This window comes from Grus americana, chromosome 1 (genome assembly GCF_028858705.1).
Source record: "Grus americana isolate bGruAme1 chromosome 1, bGruAme1.mat, whole genome shotgun sequence".
Taxonomy (NCBI): Eukaryota; Metazoa; Chordata; class Aves; order Gruiformes; family Gruidae; genus Grus; species Grus americana.
Window position 1 is genome coordinate 52,047,559 of NC_072852.1, and position 22,956 is coordinate 52,070,514.

At 47.8% G+C, this 22,956-nt stretch overlaps 1 protein-coding gene and 1 long non-coding RNA gene across 3 annotated transcripts in view; one reads left to right on the forward strand and one right to left on the reverse strand.

Moving 5' to 3' along the window:
• Window positions 1–745: 745 nt before the first annotated feature.
• Window positions 746–3,784, forward strand: LOC129213015 (uncharacterized). Its single transcript, XR_008579337.1, has 4 exons — window positions 746–867; window positions 1,558–1,965; window positions 2,362–2,518; window positions 3,490–3,784. It is a non-coding gene; the product is annotated as an uncharacterized LOC129213015 (long non-coding RNA).
• A 2,891-nt stretch (window positions 3,785–6,675) lies between these two features.
• The window catches only part of NTN4 (netrin 4), a 50,043-nt gene continuing 33,762 nt past the window's right edge, over window positions 6,676–22,956 (reverse strand). For both annotated transcript variants that reach the window (XM_054804234.1, XM_054804244.1), the window contains exons 5-10: window positions 22,491–22,679; window positions 16,059–16,275; window positions 15,236–15,348; window positions 13,985–14,053; window positions 12,009–12,179; window positions 6,676–8,436 (exon numbers count right to left, since the gene is read on the reverse strand). In XM_054804234.1, coding sequence (XP_054660209.1) covers window positions 8,300–8,436; window positions 12,009–12,179; window positions 13,985–14,053; window positions 15,236–15,348; window positions 16,059–16,275; window positions 22,491–22,679 — 896 coding nt within the window. In that variant the 3' untranslated portion in view covers window positions 6,676–8,299. The remainder of the gene's footprint in view (window positions 8,437–12,008; window positions 12,180–13,984; window positions 14,054–15,235; window positions 15,349–16,058; window positions 16,276–22,490; window positions 22,680–22,956) is intronic.

Consider the following 22,956-nt stretch of genomic DNA (forward strand, 5'->3'; position numbering starts at 1 on the left):
TCCCAGCTCTGGTCTCCCCGGAGCCCTTGGACCTTGCAGTCTTTGGGGAAAAACCCCTTCGGGCAGCACTTAGTATAACCCAGCACCAGCCTCCAACAGCCACTGGGTGCAGTTGCTGCACCAGCTGGAGAGGGGGAATTGGGAAGACTCCTCAGCCTTTTTCCATGGATGTATATCTCCATGGACTACTACAGGTAATTAAAATGAAAATGTTTCTTCAGTATAATGAAGAAACATTCAGAAAATTTCACAAACTATACTAAAATCATGGTAACACAGTCCATTACCAGCAAAGCAGCAGGCTTTCTGAATTGCAGTTCACTCAGAAAAAAAAATCCTTAACATAACATGAAAGCAAAATCCTTGCTTCTTCAGGTGAGGGAAACTTGGGGATCAGCCATGTAGGTTTATTTTTCAGGATGCCTTCGGATAAGCTGTCCCCCAGAATACTCTACGCTGCTAACTCACACGACAGGAAAAATAACAGTGCAGATATTGTAGCATGAAGCAAGAAGTTATCTCAGTTGGGCATTCGAGGTTGAAGCTGGCATCCAACTGGCAGAGACGGGCTGGCTATTAAATGTCAACAGCCCCAGATAAATGCCAGGATAGCCTTGTGAACAGGAACTCCTGATGGTATTTTCTCTTGTACTGTTGCTATTTTCATTCTATTTGTTTTCTCTCTATTTTGGACGTTACAGAGAGAGAGGAAAAAAAAAAAAAAAAGAAAAGACTGCACAGCTAGAGAAAACGGAGTCCTGGAAGGAGAAGAATGAGGATGCCAGCTGGTCACTCCTCCTTTGCTCCTGGCTAATACAACTGCTGCATGTTTGATTTTTTCCAAATCAGAGAGGGTTTAAATGACAGGTATGCTATGTCCACGGTTTATGTCATCATCTGCCAGGTATTCAAGGATTTCTAAGGATTTAAGCCTGCCTGCTGTTTGAATACAGGACAAGCAGCGATCCCTGTTCTCTGGCATGCATAGGGCTTCCCTGAGGGTGGAAAGGAAGACTGGAATTTAGAGCGATTCTGATTTATTTAGTATTTCCCTGTACAAAATCCGTGAGTTTTCCAAAGCTGATTGGAGTGCAGTCATTTGTGGAGAACAACCCATGGCTGCTACCTGGGTTATGTCGGCATGTAACAATACCTGTCTGCCTCATGAATGTCAGACAAAGCTGTCATAAATCTTCAAGCCCAGCAGTAAAATTAATGGGAATTGCAGAGAGCAGGACCTTGTCAGCTTCATAATAGGTCTGTGGGTGGAAAAAAATTCTCGTGCTTTCCTTCAGGCATTAGGCAACCCAGCTACTGATGCTCAGTGGCCATTATCCAATTATAAGTGCTTTTTTGCTCAGAAGAATTTGGTCGTTATCGCTTTCAATGTGTCAAAGTTAAATAGTCACCAGCACAGAGTGCAGGCAAGGGAGCAGACCCCGCTGCAGTCTGCCGCAGAAGTCCCCCGGGCCGTCTTCTCCTTTCGCTCTTCAGTCTAAAAGCTCTTTGCAGTATCGCTTGTATTTTGTCATTTGCAATATTGCTTTGTCATTTCAGAGGTGACCGGGGCGCAGCGGGGGCCTGGCCTCTTCCCTCTTCTGCCCCGTCCAGCTGATCGGTATCAGCCTGGGGTGGGGTGTCCTGTTTACGTCCCCGAGCAGGACCGGGAGTGCTGGCCCGTCCCACCGGCACCGACACCGTCCCCCGGTCCCCAGAGCGCAGCTGCAGGACATCGGGCTCCTTGGAGCTCTGAGGTCGGGCTGTTTGTCTGTGCTGCATGGAACTGCATTTACAGTGCCTTTTGGGGTTTCTGTCGGTCACCCGCTGCGACCAAATATTTTTTTTCCCCCTCTGCTGCATAACTTGGCTTCTGTTTTCTTGTTGTTGTTTTTTTCCTCCTGCCTTTGTAGCTGTTGGCTGCGGCCAGGGCCAAGTCACGGGGCAGGATGTGCTGCTTCTCCGGAGGTACGGACATGCGGATAAATTACATAGTTTTCAGGAACTTTTCCAGGCACTGTAAGGTGATCATCTGTACCGCCAAGCTGTTAGCACAACTCCTGGCACAGCTCTGGTCTGCACCGCTTCGTCCCCTCCCGACCCCCTGACCCGAGGGCTGCCAAGGGCTAGCGTCCCTCCCAAAATGTCTGTTTTGGAGGCGTTTGGTGGCACACACCAGGGTTGTTTGCACTGCAGAGCGTCTCTGGGCACGTTTAGTTTGCGCACACAGCTCCTGGGTCTCTTCTGCAACCCTGGGGGGATAAGGGGATCCTTGCACGACTGCCACCGACACCTCATGTTAGGTGGGGCAAAGCTCCAGTCCTTGTTTGTGTACCTGAAATAATGTTTCCTTATCTCCTACAGGTGTTATTCAGATAAAGCCCAAGTAGAGATTATGCAGCAGATTTGACCACCCGGAGGCTGCACAAATGCTCAAGGTCCAGATGCGAGTTGCACCTGATGCAAACAAAGGAGAGCCCTGATGAAGAGCAGAGACAGAGAGCAACTGCATTTTTTACAGGTATACATTTTAAGGTTATAATGTTAGAAATTTCTCCTGCTGATCAGGTAGGGATGATGTGTGTGAATCAGGCATGGGATACGCAGTGAGGAATGTTCTGTGCTCCAGGTTAACACCAGCCTAATGGACGGTTGCTTGGGTTTGATCTGTTTTTCTGGTGTTTCAGTATCTCAGTGTGTGTCCTTAGCCTGGTGCTCAGGTGCACATCCACATCCACAGCAAGTCAGTTCAGGAAAACTTCACTAATGTTGGGTTTAGGAAGCAATTTTAGTCTTCTCAGTAATTTTCATACAGATTTGAGGGCCTTTTGCCAGCCCTGATTTCCAGATGGCTTAAAATCCATGTCCTGTACTCAGTAAATGTATATAACTTCTGTGTATAAGACTGAGACAAGAGGTCAAAGAACGAAATGCCAGCAGCATGAGCAACCTGCCTGGTCAGGGGGAGCTCAGAGACGTGAGCAGAGAAAACACCATCTGGGAAAAATGAAGCAGCGAGCAGTCCCATAGGGACGCACATACACACACCCGCACCCGCTCCTACACCTCCCCTAGACCTCTCAGCAGCCTGATAAACTTCTTTTACGCATCTTCTACTGCTGGGAAAGTGTCCAGGTAGAGCTTGGAGATACCTTGAACTGCAGATTGCATTGCAGGGAACCAGGCTTGGGCATGACAAAATTTTCCCGGGGCTATGTGCATCAGTTGGGCTTAAGCATATGTGTGAGTGGGTCACACCCCTGAGCACATCACACCCCTGAGCACATCACACCTGTGAGCACACCCCATCTGCAAGCAGCCCAGCATTATTTGGCCCCAAAGGAGCCACCGGAGTGACGGAGAAGCGAGGAGATGGGCACAGCCTGGAGCTGGGCCGGGCACAGAGAACGGCCCTCCTGATGCCTGCTGTGGCACGTTGGCCTCTCGGCCATGCTAATGTTTTCAATATGCCAACAAGTTTCCCATATATAGTATATTTCCCAGCCTGCGAGCCTTGCCGAGGCCTCAATGCCTTCCCCTGAAGCAATAAAAGGCATTTGTGATGTTTCTGTGCTGAACTGTGGGAAAAGAGCGGCGAGAAGCTGTGACCCCTGGGCAAGGGCATGCTTTGGAAACACCGTCACTGAAAAATCAACACATCAAGCCCAGAAGGCCCATGGGCTGCCGATCTCCTCCCGCCTTATCGGAGAGAGGACTCCTTTGGATACTGGGGCAGCAGCCACCGGACATTTTTGAGATGTTTATTCTATCCAGTGTTGATACTGAAGTCAATAAGATAACTAAAAATAAAGATTTAAAAAAAAAAAAATACTCTGCAGCTATTTGTTCCCGAGTTGTTATGTTTACCCATACCAGCCCGGCTTTCCATTTAGGCAGGCCGGTAGTACCAGATGTTCAGTCATTTTCAGCAACATGGTCACATCCCAGAAGATTTAGCCTGCTGGAGCAACTATATTAAACACGCCTGTAATTTTCCACTGTGACTGGAAGATCGCATTCCTCTGGGGCGAGCGATGGCTGGCCGGACGGGGCCCACGTACACGCAGCCGGCACAGCCCCGAGCACTGTCCCAGCTCTCGCCATGGCAGGAGGGGACACCGCTTCTGCAGCTCACCAGGGCTTGGTCTGGGAGGTGCCAAGGACAGAGGAGGCCCCTGCCAGCTCGTGGGTGGTGGGGGACGTGCTGCTGGGGACCACGGGCTGCCCAGTGCCCCTGTGGCCAGCTGCTGCTGCAGGGAAGGATGCGGCCAGGGCTGCAGGCAGCTTCTCCCCCATCTCTCCTTGAACCCGCAGCTTGTAGGCATGGTTGGTGTCTGTTGTGGTGGTCTGAAGAGGAAAATGGTCTTGAATAGAATAAAAGCAAATGTTTCACCTAAACACCTCTGTCCAGTCACCTCCTGCTTCCTGATGAATGGGCTGGGCAGAAGTACCCATCCTGCAGGCCCTGCAGAGCCGGGGAGCGCTCCCCCCATTTGCAGGTGTTTACTAGTGAGCAATTGGGTGTGTAAAGTGACCTCCCCAAAGGAGGATGTGGGACATCTCTGAGCACAGCCTCCTCCAAGCACCCAGCTTCAGGTTAGTGAGAACTAATGGGCAGATCTGGGTGGCTTGTCCTGCTTTCTTCCACAAGTAGCAGTGGTGGCAGAGGACAGTGGAGAAAGCTTCGCTTGCACAGCAGCATGTGGATTTAGCTTAGTGCCTGGTCCTAGCAACTCTCATGGCACAGAATTTGAGCTCGGAGAGATGCACAGTGGAAGGAGGGATTGAAAACTTGTTGGGGCTGGGTGTTCCCCTTCTCTGCACCATAGCATCTGCTACAGGTTTGGATCATATGCAGACATGCTGGAGGAGCTCTATTTGCCATGTCTGCTTTGGGTCTGCGCTGTGCTGGCAGCTGGCTCCAACACACCCGCTTTACCTCCTCCAACCCAAGTGCGCGTCGCCAGCTCAGTCACTCCTGCAGCGCTGACCAACAACCAGGAGCATGGGGTCTCTGGCAGCCAGCCCTAGCCCCTCTCACTGACCCCCGGCTGCTGCTCACATCTAGCCTCCTGCTTTGGAAACAGGGATGCTCGAAGACTCCACCATGCTTCCTTCAGTGGCAGGGAGGTATTTCCTCTTCAGGTGCAGGCGAGGCACGAGGACAACACGGGGATGCTCTGGGGAAAGCTGCTGCAGCTCCTGGTGCCACTGCCACCACTTTGGTCCCTGAAACCCTGGCACTCTGCTGTCCTCTTGCCAGACAGGGGCAGCTCAGCCTCTGGGAAGCTGCCAGCTTTGCCTGCATCAGCAACTCTTGTCTGTAAGAGCAGAGGGGTATTTCTGGAAGAAAAGACCCTTTTGTGGATGCTGCTGCCAAGTCTGATTGTGACCAGGTTGGTTTTCCTGCCACTGATTTTTGTCATGCAGCACGACTGGTCAAGGCGTTGCTACTCCTGGAGTTGTCAAGCAATAAATCTACTCTTCAGGTGGGCAGGGACAGACATCCTGTTCTCATATATGTAACAGATGGGGTTACACAGATAAACTGGGCAAGCTGCTTCCATGAAGTCCCTCAGTAGCAAAGATTTACTGTCCAAACAAGCTTTTCTTGCTGAGAAAGGCTTGGCTGGCCATCTTGTCACCGTGAGGTGATCTTATGTGGATGGAGGGGTATCCAGCTTGCCCGCTCTCGGTAAAGGGTCATTTCTTCTTCCAGCCAAACTCCCCTCACAGAAATCTCTCATGGGCAGATTTGCCCTACAGAAGCTGATCCCTTTCCTTTGTAAAACCATCAGTGCCCAGACCCAAGGCCAGGATGGGGGTCAGACAAGCAGCATCCACCACTGGAGCCATCCCGGTTCCCTGTGGTGCTTGAGTCAGCTGGGACCGTGTACCTCTCTGCTCACACCCTCACACCTTTCACAATGCCACATTAATCAACTAGACATTGCAAATGTAGTTTTAATGGCATTAAAATAAAATGAAACTAAAAATATGTCAAGCAGGTAAAACTATGAAGTTTTAAATCAAAACAGAGCTATTGGAGGCTCTTAGTCTCCAAGTGTCTCCACAGGAGTCTTTCCCTGACCTCTCCTCCAGCGGGGAGACGGGTGCTGCCGCAGCGTGGTGCCTCGGCAGTCACTGATTAACCGCCCACCCGGGGAGCTGCTGCCCACGCTGTGGGTTACGCCATGACCCCCTGGCCACTCATTTCTGATGCTTGACTTCACTCTGTGGCGGTTTTATAGAGCTTTTGCCACAGCGCTTGGTTCCCACAGACTTCTTTTTCCCCTTTACAGTTTCAAATGTTTCACATGTAGGGAATGAGCTTGATTTCTGCCATCCTCATTGTGCTTCTTATGGGTAACTGCTCTGCAGCTCAGCCATCAAGCTTGTGTGGATGCAAGGATCTGGCCAGCTTTGAAAATGCTTAGGTACAGTTCCCCTTATAAGAAGAGCTTTTAAGTCTCCCAGAATAGAGGTGAAATGGGATTGCTGTGAGCCATCCGTGCTACTTGGCTTTTTACCACATGGTGAATGTTACGCCCCTGCCACCAGAGAGGAAAATATCCCCCATGGCAGCTTCTCCTCACCCAGCACCATCGTTGCTGTGTTCTCTAGTGCAGGCACGAAGACCGTGTTGCCAGTGGCGTAAGTAGTAACTGGAGATTAAGGTGTTGAAATCGTATTATATTTATTACATACATGAGATATAAAAACAAATTACCAAAATAGTATCATTTTTTTTGTGAGTCCACAGGACCTTGAAAGAAAAATACATACATAAAGTGGATTGGTAGACTCGTGACTTTTCTGGTGTTGTATGTCTTCCTTTCTTTCCCCTCACACTCATGAACAAAATATACTATATGTAATGTGGTTTAAAGATGCTTTACAGAAAAGATATATTTTAGTGCTGAAAACTGCAGTAAACAGTGCTATATTCCATACTGGTGTTAATGAGGAAGTATAATGGCCATGTATATTGCAAACAGTAACACAGAAGAAAACAAATAAAATGTTCAATTTTAAATACTAACATAAAAATAAAATAAACTCCAGGCCCACCATGAATCACTGGGTTGTGATATGTGAATGCGAGTCCTTTCTGTTCTCCGCATCCACTCCTTTTCCTGCAGGCAGAGTTTTTCTCCTCTGGCAATTGCATTTTTTTATCTCAAAGTCTCTTCTTCTTCTCACACTGCTTGCGAAGTCTCGCTGGAGTCCTGCCCACGGGGTCCAAGTGCTGGTCTGAAGCTGGGACTTCAGTGCAAATACTTTATCTTTCAGATTGCATCCTCAGATACGCTGAGTGGCCAGTGCCAGGCCGGCCGTTCCCTTTATACCCTTAACGCCGTCCAACTGGGGAGGGGTCTTCAGGAGTGCTTCTGTTTCAGGGAGTTTTATTCACGCGCCACCTTCAACCTCTTCTTTCCCCAACACAATTAGACTTCCCGCACCGTGAAGTGGCAGGTAGTAAAGTGCTTTATACAATGAAATATTTACACTAGGGCTAGGTTCTTTTTTTTTAACACTTCAAGGACAAAAGCTCAGAGATGCTGCACCCTCTGGAGCTGGCTCTTCTCTGTGGACGTGTGGTGGGTGGAGAGCCGGCCTCTGCCCTGTGTCGCGCCTGTGCCGAGGCAGAGGGATTAGATTCACTCTTGCACCTCCGTCCTCGCCAGCACCAGCAGAGAATTCAGCCCTCGAAACCTTCAGCGGGGTGACCAGGTTAAAAGCAAGTGGCACCCGATTCTCTTTGACGGGTGCTGTCTCCTAACCCGAGGGGGTGTTTCTAAAGAGCGGTTGTCACTGCCACGCTGCTGCCGGCACCTGCCCGCCGCTGCGGCCATCGCCTTCCCCACAGCATCCTCTGGGAGCCTCTGGAAGTCACTCAGGATCCGTGCTGGCAGCACTGGCAGCAAGGTTTTGCTTGTCAGCTGTAGCTCGTGGGCACAGTTTTCCTCACTAGGGTGACAATTTAGTCTGGGGCGATCAGTGGGTTCATAGGAATTGCTCCAACATCACTCTGGAGAGAGACAAGTATCCGCCCTTCCTTTTGTTTCCCCCAATGTAACGATGAGCTGGGCTCAGGCGAGGCCCTGGCAAGGAAGCTACAGGCGAGCGAATCAGCATTGGCCAGGAAGGGTTAAATCAGACAGCGCTTACAACTCTGAACGCCTCGCTACACGTTTTGGCACTATTTTCTTACATTCCAGTTTTCATCCTAGAGGTCTTCTCTCTGTGAAGGCTGTTGCATTTTGTGCATAAAGAAATGCTCTTAGGCGGTCGCGCACTTCTAGTTGCAGTCTCTTTTCAAAATCTCCAGAACCTTTCTTCCGAGAGCCGACTTCCACTGATGGACAAAACTTTTCATGTTGACGATGAGTCTGCCCGTTCGGACGTCCTCATGTCCTGCCACGAGGTACTCCAAGCCTGCAAACCAGCAAAGCAGTCAGGAACTGCACAGCACTATGCTCAAGGGGCCTTATTGATGCTGCAAAGTCAGCCTGGGTATCTAGGCCTGTGTAAAAAAGCACTTATACGAAGAAGTATTTATGCATATTGATTCTTCATATATCTGTAGCTCTATCTGTATCTATGGAAAAACAACCTCTGTGGCACATCTGTCAGTAACATGCAGCATACAAACCTTGCTTCTGTTGGCTTCTAAATATAAATGGAAGCTGAGGTCTGGGGGCTGCGCTACAAGTTTTTATACCTCGTTTGTGAACTGCTGTTACCTTCATTTGGCAGCCACCTGCTCACCCCTTCCTGAATATACCTGGGCCTGGAAATCGGTTGGTTCAGCGCGTTCCAGCAACGTCAGTGCAGGACAGCTCAATGCTGGTGTGTTGCTCCAAACGTTCGGTGCCCCCTTGCACGCAAAGGCATGCCGGACTCTGATGAGAGGCAACACTAGATTTGTCAGCGTGAGCACCCCGGAAGAGCCTGAGGGGCTGGCAGTCGCACTGAAAAGAGCTGCATCAGCTTCTGCCTCCGCCAGATGTTTTCAATACGTGACTGCAGTGTCTAGTGAAGCCTCCCCTTTTGTCCAGAAGCTGCCAAAAAGGGCTGGAGCACGGCCCCGCAGGGGGCTTGCCCCAGGCATCCAGGTCTGCGCTTGGTTTCCAGCACATGACTCAATGCTTGGAGCTGGGCAATAACTGCTAAGTGGGGGGACGGAGCGAAGCCTTTGGCTTGAATTAGCTAAAGAAACACTGCCGCAGATCCCAACAGCCTAAACGGGCCACAAATGTGCCATAAATGGGGATAACAAGGAGGATAATCCCTCCCGTGGCAGGAAGAGATCCCTGCCGGGGCCAGCATCCCACTGCAGCATGATTAGGGTACAGCAAGCGTGAAACCCCCCTGTACCTCCTTATCCTTGCACTGGTCTGGGGAATACCATGAGGTGCTACGAACTAGCCTGGGGGAGATGGGTCTACCCCAGGGCTCTCGATTGCCCCACTCCATCCTGGCCGCTGCAAGGAGTCTTCTCATGTTTTCTTGGGTTTTCATTTTGTAGTTCAGAATAACGGGAGAGTGTCCGCTAGTTAAAGGTCAAGCATGCTTTTCTGTAATTCAGTACAATTTGTTATCTACTTCCTCTGAGTTTTTGGGCACACACATCCTCTCTTCTGCCAAGTAAACACAGGATATGTGTATGGCATCTGGCATAGCGCCTTTGCAAGACTTTAATTTTGGCCATGTCAATCCTGCTGTTATAAGCATCACTTTTCTAGGACTCCTAAATCTATCTCCCTTGAGAGAGAAATGTGGCATGCACCCTCAGTAGGGCTTTCTAGATTTTCAACCTGATGTTACAGAAATGTAAAATTAAAATGAATCAAACAACTGAGATGTCGCAACCCAGGACCTGAAGCTGTTGTGTTTTGCCCTGCGATGTCGGCAGGCAGCTTTCTGCTTATTTGTGCGTCTGTGCTTGGCAGAGCTGAGGAGGGGAAGGGGCTCCTGTTCCCTTGCAGGCAGCTGAGACCTTTAAACCTTTCAGCTCAGTCCGAGCTGCCTCTATGGGTGTGCGTGGAGGGGAAGGTGTGCAAGGGTAGTGAATATCCCCTCACAGGAACTTAAACACATTTATCATCTGAAAACAGCCCATGGAGATTTGATAAATGCTTGGAGTTTTCATTTCTTGCCAGAGCCTTTAAGAGCTTGCCCTCCTTTTGGTATCCCTTTAGCGTGCTGAGACAGAATAAAAATATGTCTGTCTTTCTTTTATTTTAATCTTTGATCTCCTCTATGTTTTTGGGAGACGTGATTTCCATTACAGCTACATGTCAGGAAATTGTTTTATGTCAGCTTGGATGTTTTTCCGGCTGTTGTTGGTTTATTCATCTGGAGGACAGAAGCTCTTACTCTGAGAGAGGGTTAAATCTGCTACTATAGTATTGCTAACCATTCAGAAATGAATGTGGAAGCTAAAGAAAATAATGAGATTTAAAAAAATATCTGGGATCCTTTTTTTTCCCTTTGAAATGATTGAACCTTGAAGATGCACTCAGTTGATGTTTTCAAGTTTCCCATTAGGACTAAACTTCACAACTTCTTTCCAACATGAAAGCTGAGATTAATTTATACTCATGGCACTCCAGCAGCTACATTTCAAGACAATACCGAGCTTTGCAGTGTAAATCATGAGACCTAGCAAGGGAGTAACACCTGATATGTCAGAAGCCTGGATTGTCCCTAAAGACAATTGCACCTCCACCCTTCTGCTGGTATCCAAGCGATCTTCATAGATTGTGTGATTGCTGCTGCCTTTTCCTCTGCTGGGGAAAATCAGTGAAGCTCCTCTGAAGTTAGTGGAGTCGCAAAGCTTGGTGACAGGTGCGGGGCTGCCCTGCACCCTCAGGGTCTATCAGCTTTCATGGTGTTCCTCCAGGTTCACATTAAGGATTTCTTGCTTGCATTTGCATTGCATATGGAAAAATAAAATAGCTGTATCAATTTAACTATGGACTTATGGTGTTTTACCAATATCCAAAGTCTTACTGCACTTAAATAGTAAAATCCCGCATAACGCTGCTGATTCATCTGACCCTTGCACCTTACAAGACTTCCTGACTACAGCTGTGCTATCATGTCAGCTTTGCCTTCAAAGCCAAAGATGGTCACTCCGGTGGAGATGAAAGCAGACTGCAAACACCTCATCAATGAATAACCTTTCTGTGCGATCCAGCCTTGCAGACAGCCCTCTCCCCCCAAAGGAAGTTCCTAATGCTGCATACATAAAGGACGACTCAGCACTGAAGTCGACGTTTCGATCAGTGATTTCCAAGTGATGTGTGCGCCTCACGGAAAGAAAACCCTTTATCTGAATTAGTTGGCAACTGTTGGTGTATCTCGGAGTTGTAAAGAAAGGTGTGTCAGCTGGAGCTTAGTTTTTCTCTATTGAAGAAAACCCTGAGTCTGCATCTCCTCATCCGTGCCAGAGACTGTATGCACTGTTTAGCCACCACTGGTTATACTCCATTTCAGTGAAAGAAGATGAGAAGAAACTGTGAAGCCAAAGCTGCCCTCTCACCTCATAAGGGAATCTCTTTCAAATCTTGTAAATGCAAATTAGGGTTACTTTCAAAGACACATCTTCCCCGGAGTTTAGATTAGAACTTTAGTACAATATCATGACTCAAATCAGATTTAAATGTGGTTTCATGGATTCAAATTAGCATTAGTTTTGAAAAGATATGTCATATACTCATGGTGTGATATGTACCTCTCTCCCTCTGGGAACGTAAAGCTGTAAGACTCTTATTATCATAAAGAGAATCATATGTTTGAAAGTCTATAGAATGAACCAAATTTTTCTCTACAACATTCAAATTTGATGGAGATTGCTGTTGGAATCCAAATGATGTAACAGCCAATAATTTAATCAACACTGGGCTGCAATCTCAGCTCACTGGCATGAGGGGATGGAGGGGTGGGAATTAAACCTGTGTAAAAGTGGTTGGGGGATGCACTGCTTGGGGAGTCAAACCTACCGGGATTGAGGATGGGACAAGTACAGCCTCTGTTAGTCCAGGATTCAGGGTAGAGTGTCCTCTTGCCCCGGAGGATCTTCAGCTTTGTGGATTTCAAGACTTTCTTGATCTTCACATTGACTTCTGCATGGGAGCCTTTGTCATGAGCTGACAAGATCTTAGTCTTGATCACTGGTAAGACATGAATTCAAACCCAGGAATATATAAACTATTCACAATAGTCTTTTTTGTTAGGTTTTTTTTTGGTCTAATGCAGGTGTCTGGGTGAAGCGGTGAGGACAATTACTTCATTACAGTGGAGTTAGCCCGACGCTCCTTGCTGGGGACCGTGGGGTCAGCGCAGCCGCCGGGGGAGCACGTACATCTCCATACCCGTGGGGAGGAACCAGTTGATTTGGCCACAGCCCCTGGACCTGCCATGCAGGCAGCAGGAGAGGTCCAATGATCTGATTTTCAAAACTTGTGAGGGCCTCATTTTCCCCCGGAGCTCAGCAAAGACTTCAGCTTCCTCAGCACTTTTGGAAATCAAGCAGAAAGCCTTTCTTTTAGGCATGGACCTGGAGGCTTTGCCAGCCTCGGCCCAGGCAGGCCAGGCAGCAGGCAGGGGTGCGAGGGGCTGCCCCCATCCCACCCTGGTGAGCACTCCTGCTGCCCGTCCTCCCTGCTTTGCAGAACCGCCAGATCCAAATGCAATGGCGGAGACTGAGAGGTTGGTGGGGACTGAGGCAAATCCGAGGTATTTTGAGCTCACAGATAGCCACAGGCACTCTCCTGCCACCAGGTATCTCACCTGCTGAGCCCCTGCGTGCTGGAGGCTCCAGGCTCAGGTCCCACGTGTGATCCTCCCCCCGACCGTGCTGATACCTGCCATGGTAGGTGTCACTGTATGGTGGTGCTTTATTCAGTGCTGTGCATTAGGAAGCTCAGGGAAACCTCTCTTCCTACTGTATGGCCTCCTGAAGCTCATGATGAGCCCCATAATTCATCTGTTTCTCCAATTTAGCTGACACCTTTGCATGTTGAGTGATGAAAGGGTGGGAAGCCTGAGTGCACTTTAGATAAGATTTATGAACTTGGGGGTTTTGTGACTTTTTTTTTTATTATTCCTTATCTTTTGCAAGATTAAACACGGTCACTATCGCAGCCAGGGAGCAAAGCAAAGCAGAATCAGATTTTTTCCTAATATCGCTAAGCCAGGGCTATATTTCAACAGCTGGCGGCCCCTTGAACTTCCCTTTGTAGGTTGCTCTGCAGCCTGCAGAGGTAGGGGTTATCTCTCTGCGCATTTTCAACTTCAGTGCAGGATGAAACAGGTGCAAGAGACCCCTGGAACACTGTCAAAGAAGGGAGTGCTACACAGAGCATTCCTTGCTCTGCTGCGGTATGAAGGAGGTGGTTCACTGGAACACACCAGAGAGGTCTTGGGAAACAAAGACCTCTCTCATTTAAATCCAATAGACATATAGACAATATACATCCTCCCCCATTGCAAAAGTTAAACTTTGTTGACAGGGGAAAGTTCCCAGTAGCTGCTGGAGCCATTTTCTCCGTGTGGTGATCACCGTCCCTCCTTACATTTGGTGTTATTCAGATTTAGTGATTTCTAGGCTGTGTTTGGGGCACCTGGTCTACAGACAGAGTTTCAGTGACCCATTTTTTGGAAACAGTGCTTTACAGTCTGTCTTGGACCTTGACAACGTCTCAGGGACACTTCCAGCTCTCGTCCCCCCATGATTTTGGCACAAGGGTATTTTGGTAGCAAGAGAGGTGGGTAACAGCAGGACGCTTCACCTACCTTGACTTGGCACCATGAGATCTATATATTTTGGAAAGGTCAAAGATCTGCCCTTAGACTAAGTAGCCCACAGGTTTGCCAGGTTGGGGTGGTGCACACAGCAGCACCTCTCATGCTTTACACTCTTGTGCTGCCTCGTAGCACCTCCCTTTACGCCTCTGCCACCTCACCCACAACTCACCGTAGGTGTACTTCATCCCGCAGAAGACCTTGGGATTCCCTAAAACTTGCTCTTTACATTCGCATTTACCTGGGGAAAGAGAAGGAAGCAAACAGGTGTGGATTGTACTTAAAGGACAGGAGCATTTGCAGGCAGATCCTGGGACCTGCCAGAAGTTTTCACGTGGTCCATGAGCCCTGTGCAAAAAAAGCCCTATTTTCAGATTCAGGCTGAATGTACAATCTTAGTCCAAGGGCAATTATTCCTTGTTTACAATTTGAAGAGAAGGGAAACAAAGGCCTTATTATTTTGCCTTGGGATGCAAATAACACACATGTCTTTCCCCATGGTATTTTCCACACCGTAATGTACCAGACAAAATTTTAAAAGGAAATGTTGCAGAGGTTAAGGCAGATTAATGACTTCCGTGATCTTAGAACAAAGAATAACATGATATACTTATTTACGTTTAAAATGAAGTTGCCCAGACAAATGATGGAGCTTTCCCCTCAATTAACTCGATTATTGTATCTTTGAGATTTTATCATGCCACTTTCTGAAAACGGAGGAAATGACGCTTGCCTGCCTGCATGCAGCAATTGCAAGGGAGGACGGCTTGATGCTGCGCCGTGGGGCAAACCTGCCTCACAGCAACCTCATGCAGCACCCACCTCCTCCAGACTGGGGGGGACAGGAGGGAAATAACTTCCCTGGTTGAAGCCGTAGCTGAAACGCTAGGCCATCTTGAATTGCATCATAAACTGCAATTGATGCCAAAATTGTTGTGGGTATTGGGGAAAGAAATTCTGAGTTAGAAATGTCCTAATTTGCTGCCAGTGAAGTGGCAAACCCTACCCTCTAAATAATGTTGCCAGTTTGTCCAGCATATAGTAGTTCTACTGAATACAAAGACACATTTAAAACATGATGACCAAGTAAAACATGAGAGTATACAGCCTTGAAATTCAGAGCAGGGACTGCAAATTCAGGCAGGCAACTCTTGCCTTATTGACAGCTAAGTGCTGGGTACAGGCTTTCAGCATGAAGCATCTGCCTAAAGGGTTTGCATGTCCTCGCACTGATGGGACGAGCCGTAAAGCTCCTCCGGCTCATGGAGGGGGAGGAGGTGGTCACACAGGACATTGATGGGGGAATGTCCATCCCTTCCTGCAACTGCCAGGGCACTAACTACGAGCCAGTGAAGAAGACTGTATCTGTGTTGGCTGCTGGCGGGAGGGATGGGGCAGGTAAACGCGCGAAGTGCCGTCCTACCGGAGTGCCGGAGCGCTGAGAAGCCCTGCTCGTCCTCCCAGCCCCAGGCGGGCTCGCTCTCATTGAGCACTGCCTGGAAAGGAGGTGCTTCATTGTGCCAGGTCATGTCCGAGCTGTTGGGGGGAAAGGGAGATGGTCAGCCTTCCTCCTGGGGCTGGCGGAAAGCAGGGTCAGTACCAACCCATCTTCCGGGCGCAACATGACTGCACGTCTTGGTGGTGTCAAACACAAGGGGCACTTTTGGAAAGCAAACAGTTTGAGTATTGTGAGAGTGGGTCATGAATCCATCTGGGGTTTAAAATGCGTTATAGGGATTTATATGGTATAAATATCCCCAGTGCGGTAAAAAAAGGCAACATATAAGATCTGGAGAGTGGGGTATTATTAAAATGTGCTGTCTTCTAAAAGTCAGAGCCTGACTCTAAGTCCAGCACAGTCAATGCAAGCTGAGTTGTAACAGAACAATATTAACCCTTTGGTCTCATCTCACTCAGATCTCCCTGAGGCTCACATTTTGCTCCTGGAAATGAAGCAACTGTGAAGGTTATGGAAAACACCCCATGCATTAACACCAGCACCGACAGCCAATAATCCAACCTCGTCAGTGCCGTGCCACGGCGTGCCAGGCACCCAGGTGAACTGCAACCTCAGCTCCCGCTCCATCCCCAATTCCTGACCATACCAAACGCCAGGTATTTTATATAACGGATATTTTTCAGACTGCGTGCCACGCATAAATTAGGTCGGAGCAGTGCCTTCCCTGAGATGGAGATCATGGGGGTTATGTTGAGGCTGGGGGGGTAGCTGGGACCCCCCAACTCACCTGCTGCTGCGGCAGTCACCAGTGCGGGGGTCGCAGCTGCGGGCGCAGTCGCAGGGGCGGCAGCCGTAGGCACCGAAGCCCCAGTAGCCGGGGAGGCAGCGATCACAGCGGGGTCCTGCCACCCCGGGCTTGCAGGGGCAGTCACCGGTGCTGGGATCGCAGAAGGTGTGGGGCCCCAGGGGGAGCGTGGCCGATCCCAGGGGGTGGCAGGAGCAAGCTGCAGGGGACACCGCGGGGGAAGAGAGAGCATCTGTGAGTGCAAAACCTCTGCGGGACGAAGGTGCGGGAGATGCTTGTGAAACCACTGCTCTGCCTAGGGACAATTATGTTTCTGGGCTTTTTTTTCCTCTCACCTGTATAAATATAACCAGAATCTCCCTTTAGAAACTGTATGACTTTAACTTTTGTGAGGTATCTTAATTAGTCAACCTACCCTGGGTTCACGTTATGTTTTGCCAAACAGGCCTTCAGTACTTTCCTTATAGCATCTGGACTCCAGTCCAACCAAGCACCCAGGGATGTGCCTGGCTCACAGTGATGTTTAAGCAGCTGTGGGTGCTTCACTGCAAAAATGAATCTGAGCATAACTGCTTTCTAAAGTAATAACAACTGTCTTGCATCCAGGAGGTTAAACCACCCCCCCCGAGAACAGTCATTTTAATTAAGTGGAGGCTGAACAAAAAGTATCTCTCTGTCTCTGATTTTCTTTTAAAGCCATCATTTCAAAACATTATTTGCATATACTTTTGCATATACTCTGGGACACAGGTTTGCAGAGCGCATGTCAGAAATGCCAGCTGCTCTTTTTACCTCCTCCACAGCCCCTTGCAGCAGAATGATGCACTGGAAGCGTACTGGGACACACTGGGAGAAATGGCCATTCTCACAAATCAGAAAGAATGCCCTAAAATAGGTGACGTGAAGTTTTCCTTACCTACTTCTTAGGATTTTTCTTTTGCACAAATGTAATTTGTGTCTGTTGCAAGACTACAATCTTTTCCCCCCCAAAGATGTTAATCTTTTCAAAGATCAGAAATACAGTTATCAAAAGTGTGAGCCAAACCTCGGACCATTTGGCCTGGCCAGCAGGCAACGCGGTGCCCCGCAGGACCAGTAGCTGAGTGACTTGTGCTCTCCTTCCCTCAGGGTTTGGTTCTCTGACCAGGACGTGTTACAGTCAGCCTTGTGCATTATGGCAAAAAATTCCCTGCTGAAAGACTTTTGTCTAAAACTCCATTTACATAAAAATTGGATTTCTTGAGAAAATTTCATTTGCTAGGAAAATTTTCACCGAATTCTAATATGCATATTTTTATTTTGCATCTGTGAAGGTGATAAAGCAGAAAAGCCACTGCATGCAACACATCCTTTCTTTCTCTTAAAATACTTATTGCTGCACACATATATTTAATTTTGCTCTGACAACATTTTTGTGGTTTCAGGGTTTTGACATACCTGAAGTGTCATTTCAAAATATTAAAGGATAGATTAATATTGGCAGTTAACTTAGAGGCGACTATGATTCCAAAATCTTTGCCAAAGTAATCCCAGAATTTCCCCCACCCTTTCTATTCCCAAACAAATATAATTATATAAAATTAAAAGATTAGAAAGCCTCTCCATAAACTTGCATAACTAGCTGGAGGCAGTGAACTCCAGTACCTTTAATAGCATAGTTTTCAACAGTGCTCACCGAGACTCGCATACCTTTCTCCTGAAGTCTATGAAGTGTTTTACACCTGACACACGTAGCCAAATGCTCTCTTTTCCTTCTAGATGTGGTGGGTATTTGTGGCATTCCTCAGCCCCTTCAGGGGAAATATCAAGCACTTAAAGCTCTTCTGTTCTCCTGCAGTCGGTGAGCTAAGCCCACTGCTCAGAGAGAGATTTGGTCCTGTTTCGGTTGGGTTTCAGCGGAGTTTTACTCCCAACCATGCTGGGGTTGGAGCTTTTTATGTTGTAGACAACGCTTTCGCACAATTTTTTTTTCCTAATAGAGAATTTAATGGCAGCGGCAACATCATGGTGAGGCAAGAATATTAAATTTACCAAGGCTATTATGAAAAATATGGCAGCAAGCTCGTAGGCAATTAACATGGCAATCAAAAATGAGAATATAGTTGGCTATACTTTTTAACAAAAGCTGCAAAGAGATGTGATGTGAAGGTTGCTCATTTCTACAAGGGTTGCGCACCCACCTCCATGGACCCCATCCTTCCTGGCTGCTCCCCTATGACCTCCCAAGGCGCTGACCTGCTTTCCATCAGTGGCCGGTGAATTGAAGCTTTTTGGTCTTGTATCTTGGGTGGAGTCCCAAGATGACATTAAGTAGCGTTAATCTGGATGCTTTGGGTGGCAAATTTACAACGAGGTAAATATTTGTGACGTGCTGCAGTGGGAACCTGCTGAGCAATGCAGAGACATAAAGTGCAGCCTGTCACTATGCACTGAGCACGGAAATGAGACTCAAGAACTCAAAGGTGAGTGCGTTGTACCAACTTCGAAAGAAATGCATGAAAATAGGACCAAGTGCTTCCATACTATGGCAATGGCAGGAAGAAAAGGACTGCAGGACTGATGATACATTTGGCAGCTGCAGCTACTGCTCCCTCATGGGCTGCTGCTCTGAGTGTTGGGTTTAGACCCCATTTTCCTCCTCCCATCCAATCTGTGCCTCACTGTAGCACGGATAGTAGGAGACCCACCTCCAGGAAGGTGAGAGGAGCAGCCGAGCAGCAGATAAAGCAGCTACAGACCATGTCGGATGGCACTTTGTGGTGGCTACATGGGCGCAGAGCTCAAGACTCTCAGTGCGAGGCTTCAGGACAGTGCCTGGCTCACGTGCCGTGGCCACCCCACCGGCGAGGCTGGGGGTTTGCATGGCCAAGGGAGCTCCAGTGAGAGAAGGGCTGGCTGGGCACCACTAGCCTGGGACCAAGAGAAACCTTCCACAGGCTTGATCTTTTTGCTTTCCTTTCGATTCATAAGCAACATTGTTAAAATGACAATTTACCTCCCTATACTACATAGTAATATTTTGCACGTGACTTTTCACACACATATGAATTAACAGCCCTGTCTCAGCGTTGCCTGTGTTGATTGGGATCGAAACCCAGTGAACGGGACTCTGACGGGGCGGGAATTCCCCCCCTGTTGTGGTTTCTTCAGCTGCCAGCTAACCTTTGGAAATGACAAATATTTACCCTCAAAAACCTACAGTTGAAAAGCAAAAATAAACTCAGCAATTATAAAACCTGATTTATTGTCTGCAATTATACTGTAGTTGAGGCTTAAAAATTCATAAGGGATGTAAAGAAAAGGACCGATATGTATGGTGGGGGGAAAGAGTCATCAGATTGCTGGTTTAAACAGCAGAACATCTCATTTTATCAGGTACACACCTACTCCTGAGCAAATATGATATACAGTCTTTGCCTACAAGAATCTTTAAAGTATCCTTAAAGATTATGGCTTAACAACTCCTTTATTTACTTTGACCTTGGTATTTTTAAATTTTCAATGCTACCCTGCGGTTGAGCAATAACGGTGCCTTGAGCCAGAAGCAAGCAGGCAATGCCGTGGCCGTCCCTGAAAGAGTAACAGGGCACCACGCACGTCCCTTGTTATCGCAGACCATGGCACGGTCCTTGGAAATGTGCCAGGCATAGGCTGTAATCGGTCTTATATAATTTAATTTAACAGTCATTAGTCATTTGCTACGGCCCTGCAAGCTGCCGGGCTCCCCCGTGAGATGCCGGATCCCCGGGTGCAGGGAGCAGCCCCAGCAGCAGGAAACCAGGAGGGAAATGGTGAAGTGGTCTTGGGAAAGAGAGCATTTGTGAGGGTTTGAAAAGCCCAGAGAGAAATAATCTGTGTGTTTGTAGCAACAGGGTCTCTGAAAGGAAAGCATTCAGATACTCCCTACATTTTTGTGGAACCCAGTTTATGCTGGGGAAAGTTGTCTCCCTGAGATACTTGATTAATTTGTGCTCTGTAATTCATAAATACCAAAAAAAAAAAAAAAAAGAGCAACAAAGTAGATGTACCTAATGCAGAAGGTAAATAAATGTAGACTTTTTCTAACTATCTGTAATGATATCTTACAGTTCTTGTCAAATATATTTTACCTTTGGCCTTTAAATACCAGAGTTCATGAATACATAGTGGTCCATAAAGAGGCTGGATTGTTGCATTAAAGAAGTGTAATAGAAACAAATTCATAGTCTTTATGTCAGGCACACTTTTTTCCTGGGGAAAAAATGTGAAAAGTGGTATGCCATGGGCTAGTGATTTAGAGATGAATGCAGAAAGCCAAGAGGACTGAGCACCGGCATATGTCAACAAAATACCCATTAATCATCTCATCTCCACAGCTTCCTCCTGCCCTGAAGGGCTGGCAGAAACTTTTAATCGAGTCTCCTGGGATTTGGCTAACATATAGCTAATGATGTGATGTAATGCCTGACTTCATTAGCGCTGGTCTAAATTGCACGCAGGCGCGCGCACACACACACACACTGTTGGCAGCCTTCCCTTTGAGCTGTGGCTGTTTAGCAGTGATGCGTCCCAAGACCTCTGTTTCCATTTGATTTTGCAGGGAAGGAGGCTCCGTGCTGGCCAGCCCGGGAGGTGCCATTTGGCTTCCTCTTGGACTCTCCAAAGAGCCACAGAATTTGGACTGGCAGTTTTGGCACCAGGAAAATGCTATGATGGGTCCCTCCATGGGCTGCATGAGATGCCACAGGAGATGGTGGCCACTTCTACCACCTCCAAGGTGAAGGGTGTTATTTTTAGGTGTCCAGAAGACCGCACTCAAATGGGTGCCAAAGCTTGACTTGGCTTCAGTGGCCTTGGAAAAATGTGTGCTCTTCCCTGATGGGAGCAGGCACGTAAAGAGCATCACAAATTACAATCCTAGTGAAGGTAGCACAACCCCAGTAAAAGCATATTTCAGAGCTTGAGGGTCCCATACAGAATTTATTTCAGTATTTAGTTCTGTGTTTTCTACCAGGAGTCAATTAATCCAATTGTTTTTTATTTAATCAGCAAGGCTGAATCCATGAGTTAGGAAAAACCCTGAAGACTTGCTTTGAGTCTAAGTGCAAGATTTAAACCTGTTTTTTACTAATGAGACTCCAAAACAAAAGTTTGTTATGTAAATTCTGGCAATAATTACAGAGGGAAAGTATCTGATGTTTCAGAGGAGACTTGGAACTTCTATGTACACAAATAGGTAAAGCAACTTAAAAAAGTCGTTAAATTCACTGTTTAAAAAAACAAATTTGTGTACATACTACAGCAGTGAAATAATTATTTACACAAGTAATGGAGAACTGTGGTCAATTCTGTTTTCACAAAGAGAATTAGGGTTGTAAAACAGGCGGTTCAGCTGTTGCTGCTTCTCCTTGCAATGAGTGAAAGGTGGAGAGGAGGAGGACTTCTGCGACAGGCTGGTGGGGCTGCCAGGAGTCTCACGAGGATGATGTGCAGTGAGGGAGCGGGACAAAAACGGTTGTTCCCCACCCAACCCCGCAGACAAAAGTGAAACTGCACACACCCTCCCAGCCTGGGGTGCAGCTCCCCACCCTGAAAGGGTTTCTCTTCCTTTAAACACAGGCATGTCTCATTTGGAGGAAAGAGATGTGCTCAGTCTCCCCTCAAATGACACAAGCAAGGTGTCAGTCAGATTTTTTTCTGCACCCATGAAGGTCATCCTCCAGATTTGGGTCAGCAAGGAGAAATCTGGTGAAGGCGGTGGGTGGCTGTAGGCGCAGAGCGGAGAGCATGCCTGTGCTCTATATTTAGCTGACCAGTGTAATGTGCTCAGTGTGGTTTGGGGATCTGGAGTCCCCCACGGTGAGTCACCATTGCTCACAGTGGTCCCTGGGGAGAGTGGTTTTTGGATGGCTGCTTTTGCTTGGGAAATATTTAATTTCACATGTGGCCAAGTCATTGCCTTTGGCCTGGCCTCCTTGGTGTCACATCTTCTGGAATATCACTTAACTTGTGTTCCATACCCACCTGCTGCTGCCACAAACACGCACTGGTGGGCGATGCTATTTATCAGCTGCACCCCTGTTGGCTGAGGCGCCCCTCTTCTGGACTTGAGGTAATCACCAAACACAGAGAACATGCAAACATGATGCAGTTTTTTCTTTCCAAAAATAGCAGGAGAAAGTAAGTGAATCATCTCTCTTCTCTTGCCTCGAAGCTACAAGGATCCTCAGGATAGATTTATCAATGGCATCTGAAGGCTTTTGCCCTGCAACCCGCACCATTGCTTTTTGCAAACAACATCAAAAAGGGAATTCAGAGAGCTCCCTGTCCCTCACTGAAGCAAGTAGATTGCTCCAAGGAGGGGCAGAAAGACCTCACCTTTGACACCCTACTACTTAACAGAAGGATTTTACTAGTAAAACGTCACTGACTTACGTTTGCAGGCGTCTGGGGCAGAGAAGGGCTTCCTGAGGTCCCGGTAGAAGCCTGGCTTGCAGCGCTGGCAGTGCTGCCCTTCCGTGTTGTGCTGACAGTTGTCGCAGACGCCGCCGCTGCGATTGCCTGATGCCAGCCACGCATCCATGTCAAAATGACAAGTGTCGGCATGCCCATTACACTTGCAAGCTGAGACGAAGCCAAAGGGAATAGAAAGAGTCATTAAGGCAGTGAAAGATGTTGATTTATAGAAAAGAGACACAAAAACCCAAGCCACGTTTTGGAATGGGAGACCTGACCTACAAACCCGTTATTCATTCAGATGCATGAAGTATCATCTCATTTTCATCTACGCTTCCCAACCTCTAGAGGGGACATTTAGGAAAAAATAATTTCTTTAACTCTTTTACAAGTTTCCCAGTAGAAGGGCAGTAAGGCGGTCAGGTCGGCACAGGGAGACCTCCCA